This window comes from Erinaceus europaeus, chromosome 9 (genome assembly GCF_950295315.1).
Source record: "Erinaceus europaeus chromosome 9, mEriEur2.1, whole genome shotgun sequence".
Taxonomy (NCBI): domain Eukaryota; kingdom Metazoa; phylum Chordata; class Mammalia; order Eulipotyphla; family Erinaceidae; genus Erinaceus; species Erinaceus europaeus.
In genome coordinates this window covers 54,604,177-54,629,086 of record NC_080170.1, presented here as the reverse complement: position 1 = coordinate 54,629,086, position 24,910 = coordinate 54,604,177, and the positions used below count along the sequence as shown (strand labels likewise).

The 24,910-nt window shown below is 48.3% G+C and overlaps 1 protein-coding gene across 6 annotated transcripts; it reads right to left on the bottom strand.

Annotated features, from left to right (window-relative positions):
• Positions 1-1,291: 1,291 nt before the first annotated feature.
• Positions 1,292-24,603, bottom strand: GPR161 (G protein-coupled receptor 161). 6 transcript variants are annotated; one of them, XM_060198011.1, is made up of 9 exons: positions 24,017-24,382; positions 22,332-22,456; positions 11,093-11,189; positions 10,583-10,615; positions 10,148-10,532; positions 7,541-8,268; positions 5,160-5,264; positions 4,878-4,997; positions 1,292-4,012 (listed from the first exon to the last, which is right to left on the bottom strand). In XM_060198011.1, exons 5-9 carry the CDS (start codon positions 10,519-10,521, stop codon positions 3,783-3,785), a joined length of 1,557 nt encoding a protein of 518 aa, XP_060053994.1. In that variant the 5' UTR covers positions 10,522-10,532; positions 10,583-10,615; positions 11,093-11,189; positions 22,332-22,456; positions 24,017-24,382; the 3' UTR covers positions 1,292-3,782. The 6 variants fall into 6 exon arrangements, with proteins under 6 accessions (XP_060053994.1, XP_060053992.1, XP_060053993.1 ...); XM_060198009.1 differs by lacking the exon at positions 11,093-11,189 and adding an exon at positions 22,785-22,879 and having other exon boundaries at positions 24,017-24,381; XM_060198010.1 differs by lacking the exons at positions 11,093-11,189; positions 24,017-24,382 and adding an exon at positions 24,500-24,603.
• Positions 24,604-24,910: the final 307 nt, after the last annotated feature.

Genomic DNA, 24,910 nt, shown 5'->3' with positions numbered 1-24,910 from the left:
CTCCATTCAGATTGATCTGCCCACACCCATACTTACAGGTTGATACCAAAAGCTGCTCCAGCAGGGCATGACTGGTTTCCCATGTATAGCCAAGCAATGCACCCCTCACCCAGAGACCACTAAGTCATTCCACCCCATGAAATGCTGCCAGCCCAGGAACACCTGCTGCTGAAAGATGACAGGTAAGGTGGCTGGGAATGCTGGGTTGTGCCTCAGCATCCTGCTTACCCAGGAAAGGCAGCGATCAGAGGGAAAGGAAATTCCAGCAAACGGTGACTACAAGATTCTTGCCAATATAGTCATAGAACTGCTCAGACCATCTGGTTTCTTGGGTTGTTTCCTCATCTTTTAACCCAGGATGATTACATTTCACCACCACATCCCAGGGGCAGTGTCTTAATGGCTCACAACAGTGGAAGGGCATCACAGGACAACCCAACACTATGCACATAAGTCAGTTCCCTCCACTAAGTGGCAGGGACATACTCAAGTGGCACTGGAAATTGTCAGGACAGAGATCCTGTGGGGTGAGGTTAGCAGCAAGGAGTACTGCTTTAGCAGGAGAAACAATAGAAGATAGTGAAAATGGTAGTCAGCCACTAAAGTACAGAACGTTGATAGGGATAGAGGTTGTATGGGAACTTTGACCTTTCTGCTCATTTTTGCTAAGAACCTAAAACTTAGATGACATGAACTTTGAAATGGTATTTGGCAGAGGAGTAAGGGTCCCTCTAGCAGTCTTAGCTGAGTGAGAGGAACTGTCTGGTCAACCTGTCAGGTGGCCAGCAAGGAGTAGATAAAGCCTGACTACTTTCAGGAATGTATGAAAAGGTGGGGGCAGAACTCACTTCCCTACTTGGAACAAGAAACATGACTACAGTGGCAGCACTGAGGGGTGAGATGAAGTGGGTATTGTGCCCTAAGGTGGTTCTGAGCCTGACAACCTGACGCTTGGCTCTGATTAGTTGTGGATGGACATTTATTTATAGCATTGCTGTTCTTCAAATCCTTGGGTTAAGAGTGTTCTGTACTTCTTGGTTTTGCAGAGAAATCACTTAGCAACACCCAAGCATCTCACTATCTTGAGAGAATTGAATGTCTGGATGGATATACAGGTGACTGTGATAAAGACATTTTGCCCCACCCTACCCCATTCTGCAACAGTCTGTCACTTCCTGCTCAGATATCACTAGGAAGGAGTTGGAAAGAAAGATGTAGCTACAGAAAGCCTTGGGTAGAGGTGACATCCCCAAAAAGTCCACAAGTCCAGTACAAATTCAATCTCCACTGCTATACACATACAAAACATTTAATCAGATAAACAGAACTCTTCTAAATATACTTGTATGCACTTATAAATATTGAGTTACAATGGTCCTAAACATTTTCTTTTTAAAAAATCCAAGCACACCCAGTGAAATGCATTTCAGGTTGGAGGTTATTTCTTTACCACTTCTGCATCCAGAGGCCCATGGTCAGAACCCTGTGTAGGATTGTGCTTCCACCACACCTCCACCCCACCTGATCCTTTCTAGGCAGCCACTTCCCATGTGCCGCAGTGTGTGGTGCACCTGAAAGGGCTAGGGCTATGACCTGTGAACCTTGAAAATGGTGGGAGGAGGAAAGACAGCCCCCTTCCCTCTCTAGCCCTCAGACACTAAAGGAAGTGCTTCCTTAGGGAGATGCATTCATCTTTGTGCTATGTCCTCCTAACAGTAACCACTGTGCTTCTGGGAAACTTGAGCTGAGTTGAGTCTGTGCTTTGTTTTTCCCAGTGAATCTAATGGGTTTGGCATAGATGGTCCTAGCCCCCAAGCCTCCTCCTATTTAGTAACGTGGCTTGTAACTGTAAAGTTGGCTTCTCCCTCACAGCCCAGAACTGGCTCTACTCAGAGGCCATGGATAGTTTCTTTCACTTGTCTCGCTGGATCCTGGGTGCCATCCCCTGCCCTTCTTATAACTATACAACATGTGGTCCAAACAGTGCAACCCTGTGCTTTACCTCCCTTTTCTGAACTACCCACACTCTTTTTTCCCCTTGCAAGGGACTTACTTGAAAGCTTAGATTGAATTCAGGAGCTGTCACTCTGTTTCCAAGAGAGCACTATCTTGGCTGCCCAGGCACGTACCAGGGAATACATCCTTCCAGCTGTAAAGGTGAAATGGCTATGGCTGCCCAATCAGGTTCCTGGGCAGTGTCTTCAATAGCAGGAAAAGAGATGCTGTTTTCTGTTCCTTAAGGCCTTGAGTTCTGATGCTAACAGCCTTTCCTCTCCATCTTCATTTTCCTCTTTCCTGTCTGTCCTGCCCTACACTCCTGTTTCAAGAGCCCTTGCACCCAATATGATCACTCTGGCAACACCGTCCACATCTTCCTGCCCAGGCAGGAAGGGAGATGCTGGATTCCTGCTTAGCAGTGCTGGAACATGAGGACTACCCCCACCAGTGATGCTGAGAAGAAGCAGTGTGCTAGTAGTGCTAGACATGCAAACTTGGTTCTAACTGCAAATGTCCTCCATACTAGGCACAAGCTCTCACTTCCCAGAATCTCTCTCCCTGACTGAAAACAGTCAACTCCTCCAGAGCCCCCAGTTCTCAAGTTATCACCTGTAGGCTGTGTGTTGGCATCAGTATCCTTGGGCCCGTAGATTGGGGTGCAGTCACTTCTGTGTCATTGCACAGAGCTGTATGATCATTGAATCTGGTAGACGGACACAGGGAATGGAAGAACAGATCTCTAGAGTAGCTGACAGGAAATCCCAGCAGCTGCCAACAAGTCTGGATCAGATGTGGGGACATGGGTTGCTCCTGGGGCCCAGGCTCCAGACTCCCCAAAAGTGTTCTAGCCCAGGGGTAAAGGTCCTGCCCTGCCCCCTAGTGCCTTCTCAAATCACAGCACCAAGAATAGGCCTTCACACACAACCATGTACACAAGCCTTTCTCTTCCATCTCCAGGATACTAATTCCAAGACATTAACATCAGAGTTGCACATGATCTTGGTGACCACTTGACCCAACTTCCTTATGCCATTTCCTGGGTGTCCCAAAGAGTGACAGATGTCCCACTTGACACAGTGAAGGTTGAAGGCCCTGACTCTGGGCCACTCTACCAGGAGTTGGGCCACAGCCCCACTGCTGATACGGACTTGTCCCTGTTCCCTGCAGACAAGAGGTCAGCAGTGCCCACAATTAGTCACATATCAGACTCCCTGTAGTAAAGGGGTTCCCCCACACAACTGTGCAGCTACCCTATCCAGGAAAGACCCTGGTGACCTCACAGAGGGACTTCCATTCTGAAAAGGATGCATTTCCTGTCTTTGTAGTGGTTTCTTTCTCAGTAGGGAGGTGGGAGGGGGCCAGCCCCAGCACAACGCCCCCCCCCTCCACCCCCAAGGCAGATCACTGCCTGCATTGCTCTGGCTCTGCCCCTACCCCTGCTCTCTTTCCCTGGGACATGTGGTGCTGACGACATCCCAATGGTCTGTGCTCTTACACGTGGCTCAAAGTACCAACAAGGGGCTCTCTCCCACAGCCTCAGAACCCTAAGTGTGGACCACAGGACCAGGTGGTGAAGAAGAGACACCCCATAGTGGTCTCCTTCTAAGTTGGGTCCAGTTCCTGCTTTCCCACCTTCCCCAGCTGAGCAGGTCCTTCTCTCTGTACTTCAGACACTCCATCCATCCCTGGCCTGAACCAGCCGCACTGAATCAGTCATTCTGGCAGCCATCCGGAGGCCCCACCCAGGCTTCCCTCTAAGGACACCTGCTTCATATCTGCTGCAACTATGATGGCCCTTCCGCAATGCTCTGCAACCTCTGGGCTGGTGTCCTGCTGCCTCGACGGCCCCCGGCACCCAGGCCCAACCGAGCCAATGAGCCCCCGGGCCAGGCCTCCTCCCCAAACAGCTTGAGTTTGGCCTCTGTCTCAATGGCCTTGGCCAGGCTGGCTGCATAACTGTCCAGGGATGTGTGCACCTCAGCCTTCACCTGCAGGATGGAGTTCCTGGCAGCATCTGGGGGAGAAAACAGGAGTTGGTGGGGGGCTTCACTGGTGACCATCAGGGGCAAGCCAATGGTCACCCCTCTGTATAGCGAGGGAGGGGTCTGAGTTAGAATACCAGGTTGAAACCCTTGACTCCTCACTTTCCACCTGGGAAACCTGCTATCAATCTAGTCCCTTCTCCCAGTTGTCAGAGACCAGGACACTTTCTAAAATGCTCAGCCAGGGCCAGGCCCTTGGGAAAGGCTGACAGAAGGCTTCTAGTAATGATGTTCCAGTTGTACCTCTTCCAAAGACATCCCAACCCATAAGCTCCCTGGAGCTGTGTGATGGCTACATCTATAGCTAGAAACTTCCAGGACTCTGACTGCTCTGCTTCCTCCCACCCAGCATCCTCCCAATACCCAAACATTCTCACTCAAGACTCCCCCAGTGCCAGGGGAAGTCAAAAGAGGGTCAGGCAGATGTCCCCAGTCTTCCACCCACAGGTCTGTTGTCATGAACTCAATGCTTTTCCTCTAGTCATTTGGATGGAATAGCCTATCCCTACCCCCTACATTTTCTAAGAAGTAGGTCACTTACTCTAGTCCTTCTCCACAAGAAATGAAAGCAGGGGGTTCCTGCCCTACGGTTTTGGGGAGGATAGGTGATATGGCCCCAGGGGTGCCTTTAGGTGTCCCCTACAAAGGAAACCTGAAGGTTGTGGATTGGGCAGGCTGTGGGGTTTTATCTCTTCTCATGGGGACAAAACCTAAGTCCTATGTCACTGTCAGAGACCATCCATTATCTGCCCTCAGCTCCAGAGCCGCTCCACCCATCACAGAGGTGGGATTCAGAGGGAATGAGGGCCCAGGTGGGGACTCAGTCACTGGACCAACCTTTGATTTGTTCCACTTCATCCTCAAAAGTCACCGAGCTCCTTCTCTTAGGGGGGCAAGTGCAGTGGGGGAGCGGATTGTCATCCGATGAGAAGTCTTCCAGCAGCATCATATCTGTTCCTGAGTCAGGGCAACTGTGGTGTGCATCCCAAAAAGCTGCAAGTGCCTGCCACCCCATCTCCCCGTCCCCCACTTGTTCAGTCACCATGATGCCACTCACACTGCCTGCACCACGTGGGCCCAGGAATATGGCAAGGGTGGGGAAGCACAGGGGAGGCTCACCTGAGTCCTGCGAGCAGCTGAAGCCAGTATCCCCAGTGCTGCTGCCGTTTCCCAGGGGCTGTCCCCCTGCCATGAGTGCCGTGAGGTGCGGGGACAGGCCCAGGTCTGCAAGGCAAGGTGGGTACTGACCATAAGGCTGGGAAGGCCTCTGCCCTGAATGGACCCTGTTACTTGGCCATCCCTGTTCTGTGCTCCTATCCCTTCTCTCTCTTACCCTGTTCCAGTCCCAGAGAGTGACCCTGTGACAGGGAAAGGCTCAGAAATGTTGGACCCACAATAGTTTGGGTTGGGAGAGTGAGGTGACCGTGAGGAGAGGACCCTCTGATAACAGGAGGGGGAATGAGCACCAAGCTTGCTTCCTGAAACTCTGAGACCAAAGGGGGATTCAGAGATAAACCCCAGGTTGGGAGCATGTATAGAAGACAGTAGTAGAGGGGAGTTGGGCAGTGGGTTAAGCACAGGTGGCGCCAAGTGCAAGGGCCGGCAGTTAAGGATCCCGGTTCGAGCCCCCAGCTCCCCACCTGCAGGGGAGTCGCTTCACAAGTGGTGAAGCAGGTCTGCAAGTGTTTATCTTTCTCTCTCCCTCTCTGTCTTCCCCTCCTCTCTCCATTTCTCTCTGTCCTATCCAACAACAATATCGATAACATGAACTATAAACAACAAGGACAACAAAAGGGAATAAATAAATAAATATTTAAAAAATAAGAAGAAGTAGAGGCCAAGAGAGTGATCCTGAAAACATCTGGTTGTGGAGTTTGGGGGTTGGCTCTGGTTCCCATTGGGGCCCTTAAAAGTGCAGGCCCAGTGTCTGTCCCCATGGGAGATGGAGTCAATGTGTCCATAGCTCCAGGCCTCACAGAGTTGGTCAAAAGCTGTTTTTGTGGGTGTCACTCCAGAAAGACAGTGTGCAAACCCATGTGCAGACGGCCCTGGTTACAAAGTCCATGCAAAAAGCAACAAGGGCAACAAAAGGGAAAATAATTAAATAAATAAATATCTGTGGCCTGGGAGATGGCACAGTGGATAAAGCACTGGACTTTTTTTTTTTTAAAAGATTTTATTTATTCATGAAGATAGAAGGAGAGAGAGAGAGAAAGAACCAGACATCACTCTGGTACATGTGCTGCTGGGGATTGAACTTAGGACCTCATGCTTGAGAATCTAACGCTTTATCCACTGCGCCACCTCCCGGACCACAAAGCACTAGACTTTCAAGCATGAGGTCCTGAGTTCGATCCCCAGCAGCACATGTACTAGAGTGATGTCTGGTTCTTTCTCTCTCTCCCTCTTCCTATATTTCTCATTAATAAATAAATAAAATATTAAATTTTTAAAAAGTCCATGCATAGCCTCATCACCCCCTCTGGCATGGCAGTGGAACAGGTCCTGTCATCTTTCTAACTCCCTGTTAGGCCTAGAACCTTCTCTGAGGAGGTAAAAGGAACCTGATACAGATTCAAGTCAGGGCCATGGGGAGCACTGGGATGGGAGTCTGGCCAGCCTGGGCAGAAGGACAAGAGAGGGAAGGGAGGTGGGCACTGTGTTTACTCTTTCTGAGGTTAAGACCAGGACTTAACAGGCAGACAGCAGAAAGCCTTACCCTACCCTGGGCTGGGCCAACAGCTCAGAACCCATCATCGGACCCACATGCCTCAACCCCAAACATCCCACAGGACGGTCTTCCCTCTACCAAGCGGAAACCACCAGCAGCTGGGGACTTGCCAGCCTAACCATAGCTGCCCCTGTTCTGGATGGCTCCAGCTCTCCAGGGACAATCACAAATGAGACTGATCTGGAAGCCAGGTTTCCTTTTGTTCTATTCACCCTCTTTCTCCTCTAGTCCCTTTAATCTTGTTGGGATAGAAAACATGCAGTATTTTTGGCCTAGGAGATAAGAGATTTTTTTCCTTTTTTTAAAATTTTTTTAAATCTTTATTTATTTATGGGATAGATATAGCCAGAAATTAAGTGGAAGGGGGAGATAGAGAGAGACAGTGAGACACCTGCAGCACTACTTCACCACTCATGAAGCTTTCCCCCTGCAGGTGGGGGCCAGGGGCTTGAACTCAGGTTTTTATGCACTGTAACATGTGTGCTTAACCAGATGTGCCACCACCGGCCCCGAGATAAGAGATTTTTAAAAGCCTGAACATAGCTGTTTCATGAAGTGAAGCTGTGGCCTGAATGTCTCACCTGGTCACCTTTAGTCTCCCCAGGAAGGGGTGGGCATATCTGTAGTTCAAAGTCTATGCCACCTGGGGTCTGTGCTTCCAACACAGAAACCTGTACTTCGAGCTGAGGCCCCAGTTCTAGGTCCTCCACCTGCAAGACCCTGACTTCCATCTGTGGGACACCCCCTCCCAGAGGGCAGAAAGCTGTACCTGTGATACGGTTGGAGATGCTGAAGAGCCGGGCTGTTCTCTGTCGTTGCACAAACGGCTCCCTATAGTAGCGGTCCCCAAAGCACATGCCCAGAAGCTCCTTGCGCACCGTCTTATTCCAGAGCCCATAGATGAGGGGGTGGCAGATGGCACTGGAGAAGGACAGCCATGTGGCCCAGGTCTCCAGGGCAGGAGACATGCAGTTCTTCCCCCAGATGGCCTCAGACGTGATGACTACCAAGTAAGGACCCCAGGTAACCATGAAGGCACCGATGACCACCAGGATAGTGACCAGAGCCTTGCACTGATTGGCAGAATAGACCATGCCATGCAGTGCATGTCGCCGGCTGCCTGAAGATGAGGTGGATGTGCTGGAGTCCTTCCTGCCACCACCAGGCCGGGGGTCACCCTGCGAGGGGACCACAGGGCCACAGTGTACCCTGCGTGCCTTGCCCCGGGCCACCCGGAAGATGACACTGTAGCACAGCAGCATGGCCGAAAAGGGCAACAGGGCACACCAGACCTGCCAGAAGGCTGTGTAGCCGGGGTCCCGGTGCCATGCAGCCACACACATGCACTTGGATTCATCAAACTCCACTGCAGACCAGCCGAACAATGGGGGCAGGCAGCCCACCAGTGCATGCGCCCAGACGTACAGCAGCACCACCAGTGCCCGGTTGCCCGTGATCTTCATGGGGTACACCATGGGGTACAGAACAGCATAGTAGCTGGGGAAAGAATGGGAGGCAGGTCAGGGGGAGGGCTTCAACAATGGTTCCTGTGCCCACACTCTAACCCAAGCTGACAGCACGACTCCCACAGGACAGGAGAGAACCACTGACCACTTCATTCCTGTCCCAAAAGGAGACAGGGAGGTAGGGTGATCAGGATCACTTGTGAAGTGACAGAGAACAATACCACACACTGTGAGCATGTTTGAAAAACATGCGACAGAGGGCACAGGAGATGGCTCATCACGGAGAGCACATGCTCACAGTGCACAAAGCCCTGGGTTTGAGCCCCAACACCACATGGGAGAACCACATGAGACCATGGGAAGGAACTCCATGGGTGGTGGAGATTTTGTCTCTTCTATCTCTTTTCTTTCTTTCTTTTTTTAAAGTTTTTATTTATTCCCTTTTGTTGCTCTTGTTTTATTATTGTAATTATTATTGTTGTTGTTATTGATGTTGTCATTGTTGGATAGGACAGACAAAAATGGAGAGAGATGGGGAAGACAGAGAGGGGGAGAGAAAGATAGACACCTGCAGACCTGCTTCACCACCTGTGAAGCGACTCCCCTGCAGGTGGGGAGCCGGGGGCAAAAACCCAGATCCTTGCGCCGGTCCTTGAGCTTTGCACCACCTGCGCTTAGCCCACTGCGCTACCGCCCGACTCCCTTCTATCTCTTTTCTATCTCTCTCTCCCTCATTTTTTTCTCTTTTCTCCTCACATGTTAAAAAGATATAGAATAAAAATTGGGTTGGGAGGCAACTCATTGATATGCAAGAATGAGGCCCTGGAGTGAATCCCCACTAAACATGCCACCACGATAATTGGATGCATGTAGGCTGAAAATGTAAGGAATGATGCTTTCACATTGGAAGTATTATGGAACTTCTTATCTATAAAGAAGTTTTCTAAATTATTATTACTGCCAGGGGAGAAAAGACCTTTGGTGACACTAATGGATTAGTCCCAGCAGGTTCTGCCGTCAGTACATGCACCACAGTCACAGAGAAGCTGGGAAGATGGATTCTGGTCCCAATCGACCATCCATGTTCCACCGATCAGATCTGATCACTGTCCCAAGACAGTGCCTGCCACTGACAACCCTGGGCTAGCACGCCCTGCTCTTCCTGATTCCAGTCCACTGCCAGCCCAGATGGCAAGGAGGGGCCCAAACCTACCTCCCTAAAATATTGCCTCCATTACTTACATTTCTCCTGAAAACAGAATCAGGAATTTCTAGAACTGTGTGTTTATAGACTATTGAACCTCTTTCACAAAATAGGATTCTGGCAGAGGAAATAGCATAATGGTTATACAAAAAGATTTTCACACTTGAGCTTCCAAAAATAAGACTCAGGGGCTGGTGCAGTGCACCTGGCTGTACACAAACATTACTGCAGGGAGGAAGCTTCAAGTTTGATGAAGCAGTGCTGCAGGTCTCTCTCTCTCTCTCTGTCTCTGTCTCCTCCATTCTCTTCTCAATTTCTCCCTGTCCTATCAAATAAAAAAAAAATGGTTGCAGAGAGCAGCAGATTTGTTATGCAGGCACCAAGCCCCAGTGGTAACCCTAATGCCAACAAAACAAAACAAAACAAAAACAAACAAAAAACAGCTCAGTGGTTAAGTCTATACTTCATATGGCTAAGGCTCGGGGTTCAACCCTTAGCTCCATAACCCCTCTGCGTCCCATCCCCCACCCCACCCCAAAAAAACATGCAACTCCATGGCACAGAGTCAGTAATGTCAGGAGTACTCTGGAGAAGGGGTGGAGGAGGCAGAACGGCTTTCTCACCAGCCCTGAGATCCCAACACCTACCCAGCAACACTAGTATGAAGTTCACAGATGACTTCCCAGGTCCCCCACCCAAAGTTTACCGGTCGATGGCGATGACCCCAAGTGTGAGCATGCTGGCTGAGCTGATGAGCAGGTAGAGGAGAGCAGAGAAATTGCACCAGACCACACCAAAGATCCATTCCTTGCGCACAGAGCTTGTCACCACGAAGGGCAGCACCAGCACAGACAGCAGCAGGTTGGACAGTGTCAGGCTGAAGACAAACTTGTTGCTGAGGGTTAGCAAGTAGGACTTCCGGTACAAGGTGACCACAACCACCAGATTGCCAAGGCAGACAGACACAGTGATGACCACGATGGCGATGAACTGGGTGACCACTAGGCCTTCCTTCCCTGCCTCCTGTTGTGTGAGGTTGCCCAGCAACTTCCTGTAGCCCAGGGAGGAGTTGAGGCTCATGATCAGTGCACCTCAGCGACGGGCAAGCCCAGGGAGGAGTTGAGGCTCATGATCAGTGCACCTCAGCGACGGGCAGGCACAGCATGCTGGGTGGCTGGAAGGGCAGGGTCAGAGTGGGGTAGTTAGCAAGCTTGTTACCTCATGTCACAGAAGACCACAGGCACTGTGGGCCACCCAGGGTGTCCACAATCCCCACCCAGAGTATTTAGGGAATCCTACACAGTGCATTCAGGCCACCCAGCAAAATCTTCTAGTCAAATATCCCACTTTATGTGCTACTAATGTTCCTTGAGGAAGGTGTCCCTCCTCCCATCCCACTATCCATTCACTTCCCAAGCAAGGCCTGTGGTTGTAAAGCTTTGTGTACACAGAACCACCCGAAGAGACAACACAAGTCAATTTGGAGAGTCCAGTTCTTAGGTTCTGCCTCTAGTTTGGGTACTGAGTGAAACTGCACTTCAAATGAACAGGCAAAGCAAGGAGGAGATGAGGACTTGGGTGTGCAAGCTTTCCAGGGACATGTTGGCACATAGTAAGTCACTCAGTAGTGATTTGTTATTGAGTTACCAACCTTCAAATATGATTGTAGAAGGGACAGGGTGGTGGCGCACCTGGTTGAGGACACGTTACAATGCACAAGGACCTGGGTTTGAGCCTCTGATCCCCACCTGCAGGGTGAAAGTTTTGTGAGTGGTGGAACAGTCCTGCAGGTGTCTCTCTCCCTCTCTATCTTCCCCTTCCCTCTCAATTTCTGGCTACCTCTATGCAATAAATAAAGATAATTTCAAAAATTAAAAACAGAAGCAAATATAAGTGTAGACATAAGAAAGGGAACTACTAAAAGAATAAAAACAGGATGCAAAACTTCTATGACAGGAGATGGGGAAAAAATGGAATAAAATGAACCAGAGCTTGCTTTCTCCAGGCCTTATTCCAGGGGTGCCCTGGAAACTCAGAAAACCTAGGGCCTTGATCCCCAGGAGGCAGAGAGGGAATCCAGTCTCTTCCAGGAGGCCTGTAGTAGGGAGGGCACCCCTATATCCCCCAAGCCCTGTAACCCCTCAGAGCTACTTGAAAGGAAAGGATCTGTAGTGCCCCAGCCTGGAAGGCTTCAAGCAAGGCTCCTAGGCAGGTGGCCAACTTCCTCAGGGTCTGACAAGCCAGGACCCATAGAACTCAGAGTGACTCACAGGCCCATTGTCCCAGCCAGTTCTGTTTCAGACACAAAGGTATCATAACTCCCACGGCTACCCTGACCCAGTCAGATCCCCTTGGCTGCAGCTCCCAACAACAGCACAGCTGGAATTAGAGTAAACGAGGTAGAAATTACTTGACACAGAGTGACCCTCTGACAGGAGGTATCTGACAGGACACCAACCAGGGCCTTATATTCCCTCTGTCACTATCTTGGCTCCTCTTTAGAAGTAGCCTCCAGTGTTCCTGAATATTCTTAGAAATTGCCACAGCCTGGAGGCATCAAAGTCAAACCTCTTAACTTCAGTGATCAATTTCATCAGAATTAAAAATAAGGGGGTTGGGCAGCAGCACAGTGGGTTAAAGCACATGTGGCACAAAGCACAAGGACTGGCGTGAGGATCCTGGGGCTCCCCACCTTCAGGGGGGCCGCTTCATGGAAGGTGAAGCCGGTCTGCAGGTGTCTGTCTTTCTCTCCCCCTCTCTGTCTCCCCTCCTCTCTCAGTTTCTCTCTGTCCTATGCAACAACAACAGCAATGACAACAACAAAAATGACAACAACAAGGGCAACAAAATGGGAAAAATGGCCTCCAGGAGCAGTGGATTCGTAGTGCAGGCACTGAGCCCCAGCTATAAACCTGGATGCAAAAAAATAAATAAATAAATGAGTAAACAAGGCAATACCCAGAGCACTGAGCTAAAACTCTATGGAGTTTCATAAATCCATGTGCATAGTAATTCTAACAGATAATTTTAGAAATGCCTTTGATTTGCAAGGTCAGAATTACTACAATGACAGTGGATCCTTGATTTCATTTAGCTGTACAAATATAGATACTAAATCTCAGATTATTGTCTTATTGTATTCAACTGATTTTTTAAATAATATTTATTTATTAATTAAAGAAAGAAAGAGAAAGAAACACCAGAGTTATCACTCTGGTATATGCAATGCCTGGGATTGAACTGTGGGACTTATGCTTATGGGGCCAATACTTTATTCACTGTGTCACTTCCTAGGCCACTCCTTCAACTGATTTTTTAAATATTTTTTATATATTATTTACATATTTATTTTTTTACCAGAGCACTGCTCAGCTCTGGCTTATGGTGGTGTGGGGGATTGAACCCGGGGTACTGGAGTCTTGGGCATCAATCTGTTTGCATAACCATTATACTATCTACCCCCAGCCCTCAACTGATTTTATAAACATACCTGGACCTCTTTCCTGTACTATTAGCCATCAGCCTGCACATCAGAGATACTTGGGGTATATGTCACTGCCAGTTTTGGAGCCCACTATTCTGTCTAGCTTTGCTTTATCTCTGTAAAAATCTTAACTAACATTTTGCTTTTTATTTTATTTTATTATTTTTATTTTTATTACCAGAGCACTGCTCAGCTCTGGCTTATGGTGGTATGGGGAACTGAACCTGGGACTTTGAAGCCTCAGGCTTGAAAGCCTCTTTGCATAACTATTATGCTGTCTAACATTTTGCTAGAGCAAGAGCTGCACACAACACATCACACCCAGCTTTTTGTGTTGCAAGAAGCTTCCTTTTTTGCAAGGGCAGCCAGCTCCTCAGGCATAGCTCTGCCTTCCTGCCTCCTCCTGAGCCTTCACACCTTTCCCTTCTTGCCATGGGTCCATGCATGTACTACACAAACAAAGATTTGAGGGCATTGGGAAGGCCTTCTAGTCAGGAGGCAGGAATCTTATCACTTCCACTAAAAAGGACTATTAGACAGGATAAGACACATGTCGTCTTCGGAATTCTTGAGAGAAAAAAGTTCCCTGCAGTGCAGGTCCTCCTCTGATATCCCGGAATGATTCTAAGCCAGTGTCCTCTCCTCCTGCCCTGTTGCCTCCTGTTTATATGAAGTTTTGAGAAGCCTGGAGGCTGGGATCACCTGATCTTCTGAACTCAAAACATCCAAGCAGGTACACAGGTGTTAGAATAAACTCTCCTGCAGGCAAAGAAATATTCCTAAACCCCATTTCAAACAAGGCTGGGCAAGGCCACTGAGAGGCTGTTCAAGCTGTAATGGGGGTGGGAGGATCTTCATTTCTGCACCTCAAAGCTTTTCCTGCACCACAGAGAAGGTTCTAATAACTGCCTTGTTTGGCACTAAAGCAACAGAGAAAGATTGAACCCCATTCCTACCCCACCCACAAGGCAGGCCACACAGTGTGATGAAAGTCAGAGATGCATCCCAAGATGTGGGCTGGTCTCTCTCTCTCTCTCTTTCTCTCTCTCTCTGGAAAGTTGTTCCTAAATAGGTACCCCAGAGGGCTGTGTTCTCAGCCCCCAGAGCTGGACACAGGGATTTCTCTTACCTCTACCACAAACCAAGAAAAACCCTGACTTCAAAGTTCTTAGAAATCTTAGACAGCACAGTTGGCTTGAGGAGAGTTGCCCAGAAGCCCAGGTCTATGCTCTCAGTCTCTTTTGGAATTCTCACTTCTCCAATGGGAAAACCTACTTGAGCCCCTCTACATACATACATCAACTTGAGCACCTCATTGCTATCTCCAGCTCCTTCTTGGAGAGATGGGAAGATTCTGTTCCTGACCTTGACCCTGCCCACAGGCAACAAAAGGGAGTCACTCAATGCCTTCCCTACAGTTCCAGTCAATGGCATGTCCAAAAGAATGGGGACAAAGCTCAGCATCTAACTTCAGTATATATCAAGCATTAAGAGAGAAACTGTCCATTTAAAAGCCAGATTTGAGTCTTACTGGATTTTATGCCACCAGAAAGGTTGATAAAGAAGTGTAAACATTAGTGGTCCAGGAGGTGGTGCAGTGGATAAAGCACTGTACTCTCAAGCATGAAGTCCTGAGTTCAATCCCCAGCAGCACATACCAGAGTGATGTCTGGTTCCTCCTCTCTCTTCTCCTATCTTTCTCATTAATAAATAAATAAAATGTTTTTTAAAAAGAAGTGTAAACGTTGGGTGGGGGTAGATAGCATAATGGTCATGCAGAGACTCTCAAGCCTGAGGCTCCGAAGTCCTAGGTTCAATTCCCTGCACTATCATAAGCCAGAGCTGATAAGTACTTTGGTTTAAAAAAAAAAAAAGTAAAAAAATAAAATAAAATAAACATGTAAACATTTATTCCACGCACTGAAGAACTAACACTAGAATTTCTCAAAGGTTAAGTTTAGAAAGCACAATTTTCCTGAAGAGACTGCAGGTCCATTTGGAAGAAGACAACTGACAAGGCAGTATTCCTACTTGGCTACATTGTTCCTTATGGTTTTTGTTTTTCCAGAGCACTGCTCTGCTCTGGCATATGGTGGTGTGAGGAACTGAAAAAGGGACCTCAGAGCTGGAGGTATAAGAATCTTTTTGAGGGAGTCGGGTGGTAGCGCAGAGGGTTAAACACACATGGTGCGAAGTGCAAGGACCGGTCTAATGATCCCAGTGGTAGCGCAGAGGGTTAAGCGCATGTGGTGTGAAGTGCAAGGACTGGTGTAATGATCCTGGTTCCAGACCCTGGCTCCCCACCTGCAGGGGAGTCACTTCACAGGTGGCAAAGCAAGCCTGCAAGGTGTCTCTCTTTCTTTCCCCCTCTGTCTTCCCCTCCTCTCTCCATTTCTCTCTGTCCTATCTAAGAATGATGACATCAATAACTACAACAATAATAAAGAACAACAAGGGCAACAAAAGGGAAAATAAATAAATATTTTTAAAAATTAAAAAAAAAAACATCACGCATGAAAAAAAAATAAAAATAATAAAAAAGAATCCTTTTGAGTGTGGTCCGGAAGTTGGCGCAGTGATAAAGCTTTGGACTCTCAAGTTTGAGGTCCTAAGTTTGATCCCCCAGCAGCACATGTGCCAGAATGATGTCTGGTTCTTTCTCTCTCCTCCTATCTTCTCATTAATAAATAAATAAAATCTTTAAAAAAATAATCCTTTTGCATGGCCACTACGCTATCTCCCTTGTCCTTCCTTTGTTTATTTGTTGTTTGTTCAAAGCACTGCTCAGTTATGTTCTGCAGTGATGCTGGGGGTTGAATCTTGGACTTCAGAGCCTGAAGAATGAAAATCTTTTCCTAACCACTGTGTTATCTCCCCAGCCCACTTTTGTATTTTCCTCTTCTTTAGGCCCCAATTCACAGACTGTGGGCTCACTCACTGTTTGTAAACCAAATAAACAACATCTCAGGATACATAAATCATTGTTTCTCAAATGTCTACAAATGTTACTGGTCAACAACATTGCTGATTCATGGAATTTTTTGTGATGAAGCATTTTCTCTTGTTGCAGTGACACTAAAGGGCCCCCTGCCACCTGGGAAAGCATGGATATCCTTATGAAAGTCCTCTTCAAGTAGCTTCTCCATGCTGCCATTTTTGTGAATAATACCTGGCCCAAGGGCCATCCTAAAAGCAAAAATCTTAAGAAAACTTTCTGGAACATTCCACCCCCACAGTGATCTTTATCACTACCTACTATCTACAAGTACTCCTTTCATGTTTTAGTTACCCTTTCAAATGCCATATCTTAAAACATGTTTTTACTCTAGGGGAGGATGCTTTCCCCTCCAGATGGCTTAGTAATTAATTCTTCCTCAGTTTCCCCTTTGAATCCCAAGAAGCAGTTTATATGTGGGAGGAAATATTTTATATTCCCCCTACACAACCAATCTGATATTCAACAGAAAGCACAAATTTTTTTTTTGAATCCTGATAGAACAAAGGTTTGAATTTCATGAGATCTGGTGTGTCTCCAGATACTCTAAACCTCTACTGCTCAGAGGGAAAGTTGGGAGAAATATAGGAAGTTAGGTACACCACTGGAGAGTGGAGAGGCTGCCAGATGAACTCAAGAAGTGCTTAAGAAAGTTATACAGCCCATGAGGTGATGCAGTGGCTAGAACACTAGATTCTCAAGCATGAGATCCCAAGTTTAGTCCCCAACATCACATATGCCAGAGTGCTCAGGTGTCCTCTCTCTCTTTTTTCCCTCTCTCTTTCATTAATAAATAAAATGTTTAAAGTGGGGGGGGGGGCTAAGGTACGCACTGGGGAAATAGCATAATAGTTATGCAAAAAGGTTCTCATGCCTGAGGCACCAAAGGTCCCCTGAGGCACCAAAGGTCCCCAGAAGCACCATAAGCCAGAACTGGTCAGTGCTCTGGTAAGACACAAAAATAATAATTTGAGATGGTTAGGAGATAGCTCACCTCATAACATCCACCTTAGTATGTGAAAGGACCCAGGTTCAAGCCCCCCAGCTAACACACAGGAGCACCACACAAGGAGGAAGCTCTTAAGTGTTGCTATGGTGGCTCTCCTCTCCCTGCCTCCTTCTCCTTTCTTTCTTTCTTTCTTTCTTTCTTTCTTTCTTTCTTTCCTTTCTTTCTTTCTTTCTTTCTTTCTTTCTTTCTTTCTTTCTTTATTAATGAGAAACATAGAAGGAGAGAGAAAGAGCTAGACATCACTCTGGTACATGTGCTGCCAGGGACTGAACTCAGGACCTCATGCCTGAAAGTCCGATGCTTTACCCACTGTGCCACCTCCTGGACCACTCCCTGCCTCCTTCTATCTAGAAGGAAAAGAATCCACTAGGAGCAATAGGATCATGCAAGTGTGAAGTCTCAAATGAAACCTGGTAAGGGAAAAAAAAAGTAAACTCAGTTTTGTTTCTCTTCTATTTTTCATTAAAGTCAAAGATAACTCATTAATTTAGGAGGTTGAAAAAAGGCAAGACAAAGGGTGTTTACAAGAGGCTAGCTATCTCTGACTCCATCAGGCACTCTGGTTGGACACAAGCCTCATTACTTGTCACTACAGGAAAGTGACCCAGTCACAGGTGCTGCGACAGAATCAGGGTGGTGAGCACTCCTCCAGAGGAACATGCATTTTTAATCTAGCTGTCCATGAGAAGTTGAAAATTCCCCCCTGGGAGTTGGGTGGTAGCTCAGCGGGTTAAGATGGCACAAAGCACAAGGACCCACTGGCTCAAGCATCCTGGTTCAACCCACCCCACCCCACCCCACCCCCGCTCCCCACCTGCAGGGGAGTCACTTCACAAGCAGTGAAACAGGTATCCAGGTGTCTATGTTTCTCTCCCCCTCTCTGTCTTCCCTTCCTCTCTCCATTTCTCTCTGTCCTATCCAACAATGACAACAATAATAACAACAACAATAAAACAACATGGGCAACAAAAGGGAATAAATAAATTAATAAATATTTAAAAAAAAAAGAAAATTCCTCTCTAACAAAAGATTAAATCCCCCACACTTTCTCTCTCTCTCTCTCTTTGGGTGAAGCCATAGCTTCACCACCCCAAGCAGCTTTTTCAGATAGAAACAGAAAGAGGAGACACCACAGCACCAAAGCTTCCTAAAAGGCAGTAGGAGCCAAGCTTGAACCTGAATCGTGCTCTTGGCAAAATAAGGTGAGTCATATTGCTGACCCTAAAGTCCCACCTTTTTAAGCAGAAGATAATCCTGATGTGTGGGAAAGATCTGAAAGTGCCCAAGCAGTAGACTTCAGATGCCAATCAAACCAGTCACTACCACAATCCTGTATTAGTGGGTCCTAAGCAGGGATGATTTCTCCTTTCCTACCATTTCAGCAGACATCCAGAAAGTCTAAGAGACATTGTATTGACATATTTGAAAGATATACTGGCTTCTGAAGGACACTGCAAAGTATCCTGCCATGCACAGGACATCCCACAGCAAAGAACTACCAGCCCCAGTGACCAGTGTGAACAAGTGGAGAACCTGTCTCCAGGAGCACTTTAGGGTCATTCCATCTTGTACTGTACCTGTTTAATAAACAGATCAGTGGTCCGGGAGGTGGCGCAGTGGTTAAGGAACTAGACTCTCAGGGGCCAGGTGGTGGCACACCTGGTTGAGCACACATGTTACAGTGTGCAAGGACCCAGGTTCAAGCCCCTGGCCCCCACCTGCAAGAGGAAAGCTTCACGAGTGGTGCAGAAGTGCTGCAGGTGTCTCTCTGTCTCTCTCCCTCTCTATCACCCCCTTCCCTCTCAATTTATGACTGTCTCTATCCAGCAAGAAAATAAAGATAAAAAAAAGAAAAAAAAGAAAAAGGAACTAGACTTTCAAGCATGAGGTCCTGAGTTCAATCCTCGGCAGCACATATACCAAAGTGATGTCTGCTGCCTCTTTCTCTCTCTCCTCCTATCTTTCTCATTAATAAAATAAATAAAATCTTTTTTAAAAAATAAATAAACAGATCAAGAAACTAAAACAACTCCCTCCCCAAAATACACAAAAATACATGCAAGCTCCAAAAAGCCAAGAGACAGAAGTCAGGAGACTCAGATGATTACTTCAGTCACAAGATAAACAGTGATTACTATGCTATTTGGAGTTTACCCTTACTTATTTGTTTTGCTCATTATCCTCATACAGCCAAGCAAACTAATTAAGCTCATATTGCTAAGATGGAGAATATCATTTTAAAATTACATCCAATAGCCTCCCTTCTGAATTCACATTTCTTGGTGATTGTGTGTGAGTCAGATACCTTCAGACAGTCTTGAGGAATGGGGGTGCCCTCCTACCTTATGCCAGCCACACTATCACAGTTCTAGAACACTCCTCAGTCCCTTTATTCTTCACCCAGCTACCCACCCAAATATGCTTCCCACATATCTACTCTATGCGGGGATGACATTAAAAAAAATTGTTTTATGGGAAACTGGGGAATATGCATATACAAACTATTGTATTTACTGTTGAATATAAAACATTAATTCCCCAATAAAGAAATTTAAAAAAAAAGGTGGGGGAGACAGCATAATGGTTATGCAAAAACTCTCATGCCTGAGGTTCCAAAGTCCCAGGTTCAACACCTCCTCACACACACACACACACACACACACACACACACACACACACACCACCATAAACCAGAACTGAGCATGTTATGGTTAAAGAATAATAATAGAGGGAGTCGGGCTGTAGTGCAGCGGGTTAAGTGCAGGTGACGCAAAGCACAAGGACCGGCATAAGGATCCCGGTTCGAACCCCGGCTCCCCACCTGCAGGGGAGTGGCTTCACAGGCAGTGAAGCAGGTCTACAGGTGTCTATCTTTCTCTCCTCCTCTCTGTCTTCCCCTCCTCTCTCCATTTCTCTCTGTCCTATCCAACAATGACAACAACAATAATAACTACAACAATAAAACAACAAGGGCAACAAAAGGGAATAAATAAATAAAATAAATATTTAAAAAAAAGAAGAAGAAGAGAAACTACTATTATTATTATTTATTAATTTAAAAATAAAATCCTAAAGATAAAAGTAAGTCTACTCAATATATTGTTTCTAAAACTTGGAATTCAGATTACATTTTATCATATTTTGTAAATATCAACAAGCCATGCATTGCGTATCCCTCCTCCCCCCCTTTTTTTTTGACTGGTTCAGTATACCTTAAGAAACCTAGAAAAGGGGAGTCGGGCAGTAGCACAGCGGGTTAAGTGCAGGTGGCACAAAATGTATAAGGATCCCAGTTCGAGGCCCCGGCTCCCCACCTGCAAGGTAGTCATTTCACAAGTGGTGAAAGAGGTCTGCAGGTGTCTGTCTTTCTCTTCCCCATCTCTGTCTTCCCCTCCTCTCTCCATTTCTCTTCTGTCCTATCCAACAATGACGACATCAATATCAACAACAATAATAACTACAACAATAAAACAAAGGCAATAAAAGGGAATAAATAAATACGTAAATTTTTTTTTTTTAAATCTCAGGCTGGGGAAAAAAACATAATGGTTATGCAAAGAGTCTTTCATGCCTGAGGCACCAAAGGTCCCAGGTTCTACCTAGCAGTGCTCTGGTAGATAATAATGATAAACCAACCAAATAAATAAAATCTTTCTTTTCTTTCATTCATTTATTGGATAAAGACAAAGAAATCGAGAAGGGGAGGGGAGAGGGAACCTGCAGCACTGCTTCACTGCTCTTGAAACTTCCTGCCTGGAGGGGGTCTGGAGGTTTGAACCCTGGTCCTTGCACACTGTAATGTGTGTTCTAATGGGTGTGTCACCATCTGACCCCCACAAGTTTTTTTTATTATCATTATTTTATAGGACAGAGAAAAACTGAGAGAGGAGGGGGCGATAGGGAGAGAGGCAGACACCTGCAGCACTGCTTTACCACTTGTGAAGTCTTCCTCTTGCAAATGGGAAGGTTTGAATCTCGGTCCTTGTGCATGGTAATGTGTGCACTCAATGAGGAGCACCACAAAAATCTTTTCTATTAATTTATATTTCTAAAAAACATACTACATTGCAGACATGCATTCATGCACCCCATTACTTAGCCAAGGTCACATATTTCTAAGTGGCAGGGCTAGTGCAGGAGCTCGAGACCAGGCCATACCAGGCCACAGTGCTTCTCCCACCAGCAACTTGAGCAGAAAACAAATCTAAATCAGTGCACCTCCTCAAGCTTCACCTCTGCCCAGACTCTATGCTTTTTTAAAAAATGGTTTTTTATATTTATTTCCTTTTGTTGCCCTAGTTGTTTTATTGTTGTAGTTAGTGATGTCGTTATTGGATAGAACAGAGAGAAATGGAGAGAGGAAGGGAAGACAGAAAGGGGGAGAGAAAGATAGACACGTGCAGACCTGCTTCACTGCTTGTGAAGCCACTCCCCTGCAGGTGGGGAGCTGGAGGCTCGAACCAGGATCCTTGTGCTGGTCTTTGGCGCTTTGCGCCACCTGCGCTTAACCCACTGTGCTACCGCCCAACTCCCCAGACTCTATGCTTTATGCTGTCAGTATCCCCCAACACCCTCTCCCCTTCTGGAGACACAAATGGCCAAGACAATAGAGAAAAGCTAGCTGCAAGCACTGCCCTAGCACAGGACTCAAATCAGAGGCGAGTTCAGTAATGACCAGTGGAGGAGGTCTGGTCATAGAGTCAGTCTCTCTTCTCAAAGTGCTGGTGCTGTGGAGGTTTCTTTTCTCAAAAAGAAAGAGGGAGAAGACAACAGCATTTCTCCCTCTCTCTCTCCCTCCCCCACCACCCCTTTGCCTCCAGGGTTATCACTGGTACTCCATGCCTGCACTACGAATTCACTGCTCCTGAAGGCCATTTTTTCCATTTTATTGGATAAGACAGAGAGAATTTGAGAGAGGAGGGGGAGCTAGAGAGGGGAAGAAGAAGACACCTGCAGACCTGCTTCACCTTTTGTGCAGTGACCCCCCCCTTGCAGGTGGGGAACCAGAATGCTCAGGCAGATCCTTGCACTTAGTACTGTGTGTGCTTAGTACTATGTGTGCTTAATCAGATGCACCACTGCCCAACCCCCCCACTTCGCCCTTCTCTGCTGCCTCCCTGTATCCCAGAGGGGCAGGCTGTATACACATCGTTTGGCCAATATACATCATTTGTTGCCCTGAACATCTTTCAGTGTACATGTCATTGTTGCCAACTTTCAAGACATGAAGATTTTTCCCCATGAAACTGTACCATTCGTCCCCAAATTCAGATCAGACAACAGTGTGCTAGAGCCTGATCGTCTCTTGTAAGGGATGTTTGCTCTGTAGGTGCACCTCTCCCCAACCAGCCTCCTCCTTCAGGCAGCCCTCCTGATGGACCCCAGCCCAAAGCAGAGCTTACCTGACAGAACTGTATGTCCTTTGGATGACATGTAGGTCAGCTCCAGTTCAGCCCATTCTGTCTTCCCCAGAGTGAATTCCCCTCTCTAACCATAGAGCCCTCTTTCTGGCTCCCACCACTCAGGGCTGTAACACAAAGAAAACGATTTGAAAGCTTATGACATGGAACTATTTCGAAAATGCCATTCAGGCCTAACCCATCCTGCTTGGTGGGGGAGCTGAAGTGCAGGCAGTCTAGACAGCAGGGCCCCACCCAGCGATGGAGGCCTCTTAAAGCACAGCCACATGAAAGGCTGCCTACAAATTTGCCTTCTCTGTAGCCTCAGTTTCCCCACTTATCTAATAGGCTGCTTAGTACTGCAGGAACTGTCCTGAGGCAGTCCTGCAAGCAGTTCAGAGTGTAAATGGGTGTGGATATGCCAGAAAAAGACACACTCGGGACTGAGAGATGTACCTGGGGGCAAGGCCCACAGTTAGAGTCTATGTTTTAGGGTTCCGCTCAGCTCCTCTTTCTGCTGTCTGCTGTCCCCAGGGCTGCAGTCAGAAGGCCTGTGGGAAAAATACCTAGTCCCCAGGTCTCAAGTGGGAGGCAAAGGCTAGGCAGCTCTGGGGCTGACAGGGAGAGGGCTGTGATGTCCCAGGAACTTTGAGCCTGTGGAGGGGGTTCCTGGACACATTCAGGCCCAGATCCTTTTTCTAAAACAAACAAACAAACAAACAAAAAACTTGCAAAAAGGACAAAATAACCCAAGCTGCAGCCTGGAGCTGAGGTGGGGAAGTCCTGAGGTCACCACTGCACTCCAGCTCCTCATTCTCTCCACAGGCCTTTGTTGGGAGGTCGCATGGGATGAGGAGAGCAAACTCTGGCTCAGAGAACACCAGGGGCTGCAAAGTCCTCAAAATCTTCCCGACTTTTCTCTCTGGCATATCTGGTCGGGTCAGGCGAATTAGCGGCGCTTGTCCCGGCAGGCCAGCTGTGGGGGGTGGGGGTATGTGGGTATGTATGCATGGAGCAAAGTGAACCCCTCTAGGCTACCGGATGCGATTGAGTCATCTGGTCCTGGAGGTAGAGGTCCCCAGGCTGGTGTGAACCCCGGAGGCCCTCTCGGCCTGGTCCCGGGAGCGCCCCAGCCCCCCCCCCCCGCTCCCATCTTATAGTCGCAAGAGGGGTGCGCCCCCCGATCTCCCCACACAGAGTTTAGTACCCCTGACACCCGCAGTGGGTTGGTTTGTGGTGCGGGGAAGGGGGAAAGCTTGCGGGTCGGGTCGGGGACCCAGTCCTGTGTGTGTGGAAGGGGGGTTCCCCAAGACGAGCCGACGCGCCACTCTCGCTGGACAAAGCGCGCAGCCCCGCACCCGAGTCCAGGACAAAGAGCGCAGCCCCGCGCCCGCCGCGCCCGAGCCGCCAGCCCGCAGCCTCCCGCCGCCGCCCCGCTTCCTGCCTCTGGGCCCGGCCGAGCGGGGCGCGGGTTTCGGGTTTCCGCCCCCTGCCCAGCCTCGCCCCCTCGGTCACTCTACCGAGTCCCCCTTTGTCTCGCCCCCGCCCCTAGGCTCGCCTCCCTCTAGCCCTGGAAACCTCTAGGCCCCCAGCGGCTCGCCGGCTGCGGCCCCGGACGCCCCCTGCCATCGCCCCTCCATCATCTGCGCTTTGAAGGGCACCCAGAGCCCCGCGCCCTCCCAGCTCACCATTCATTCAGCCAGCCACGTGTGCCGGCACTGTCCGGTTGGACTGTCCTCAGGGCCCTCCGCCGGGGACCCCGCAGCAGGGGCGCGGGGCGCGGGGGCCTGCAGGCAGCCTAGCTCCCCCGAACCAGGCCCGGCCGGGGGGAGGCGCAAGGCCCGGCGCAGCGGGGCCCAGGGCTGCGAGCTCCGGCCGGGAAAGGCTCCGCCGTCCCACCCGTCCTCTGCACCGCGCCCGCCTCTCCGCTTCTGTGCAGCTGTTTCAGAACAGGGACAGAAAGTTGATGAGAACGAACTGCTAGAGGAGGAAGGGAAAGGGAAAGAGGGAGGGAAGAGAAGAAGGAAGGAGGAGGGAAGGAGGGAGGGGAGAAGGAAGATGCAAGGAGATGCGGGGCAGCAGAAGTTACAAAGCCCACCTAGTTACAAACTCCACCTAAAGCGGATTCTGTACCCAGAACAGGATTCAAATTCCTCTGCTTTGATACATACATTAATTATTCCCTTGTCCGCAGAAGAACCCGTGGGAGCTGCTTCCTCATTTTCTTGGCCACCAAGGCACCGCGTATAGCCCTAATTGAGGAGCACCTGCAATGGCTCAGCCAGCTTCTGGGACCTTGGGGAGAATGGGGGGGCGGGGGGAATAGTCCTTGGGGAATATGCTTTATTTGGTCAGAAACTAGAACTCCTCTCAGATTTTAGGTCACCGGGGAGCCAGATGTGTGGAGGCTCTTAATCTGTTCTCCAGAGTGTTTGGATATTTGCTCTGTAATTCCTGGCTATTTAATTTGTTCTGACTCAGACCCTGGCTGTGCTTTGTGACCTGGGGAATTAGCTAACCTTTCAGGATCTCAGCTTGTTCATATCTATAGCAAGCACCATCTCAGCTACCTGCAGAGATGG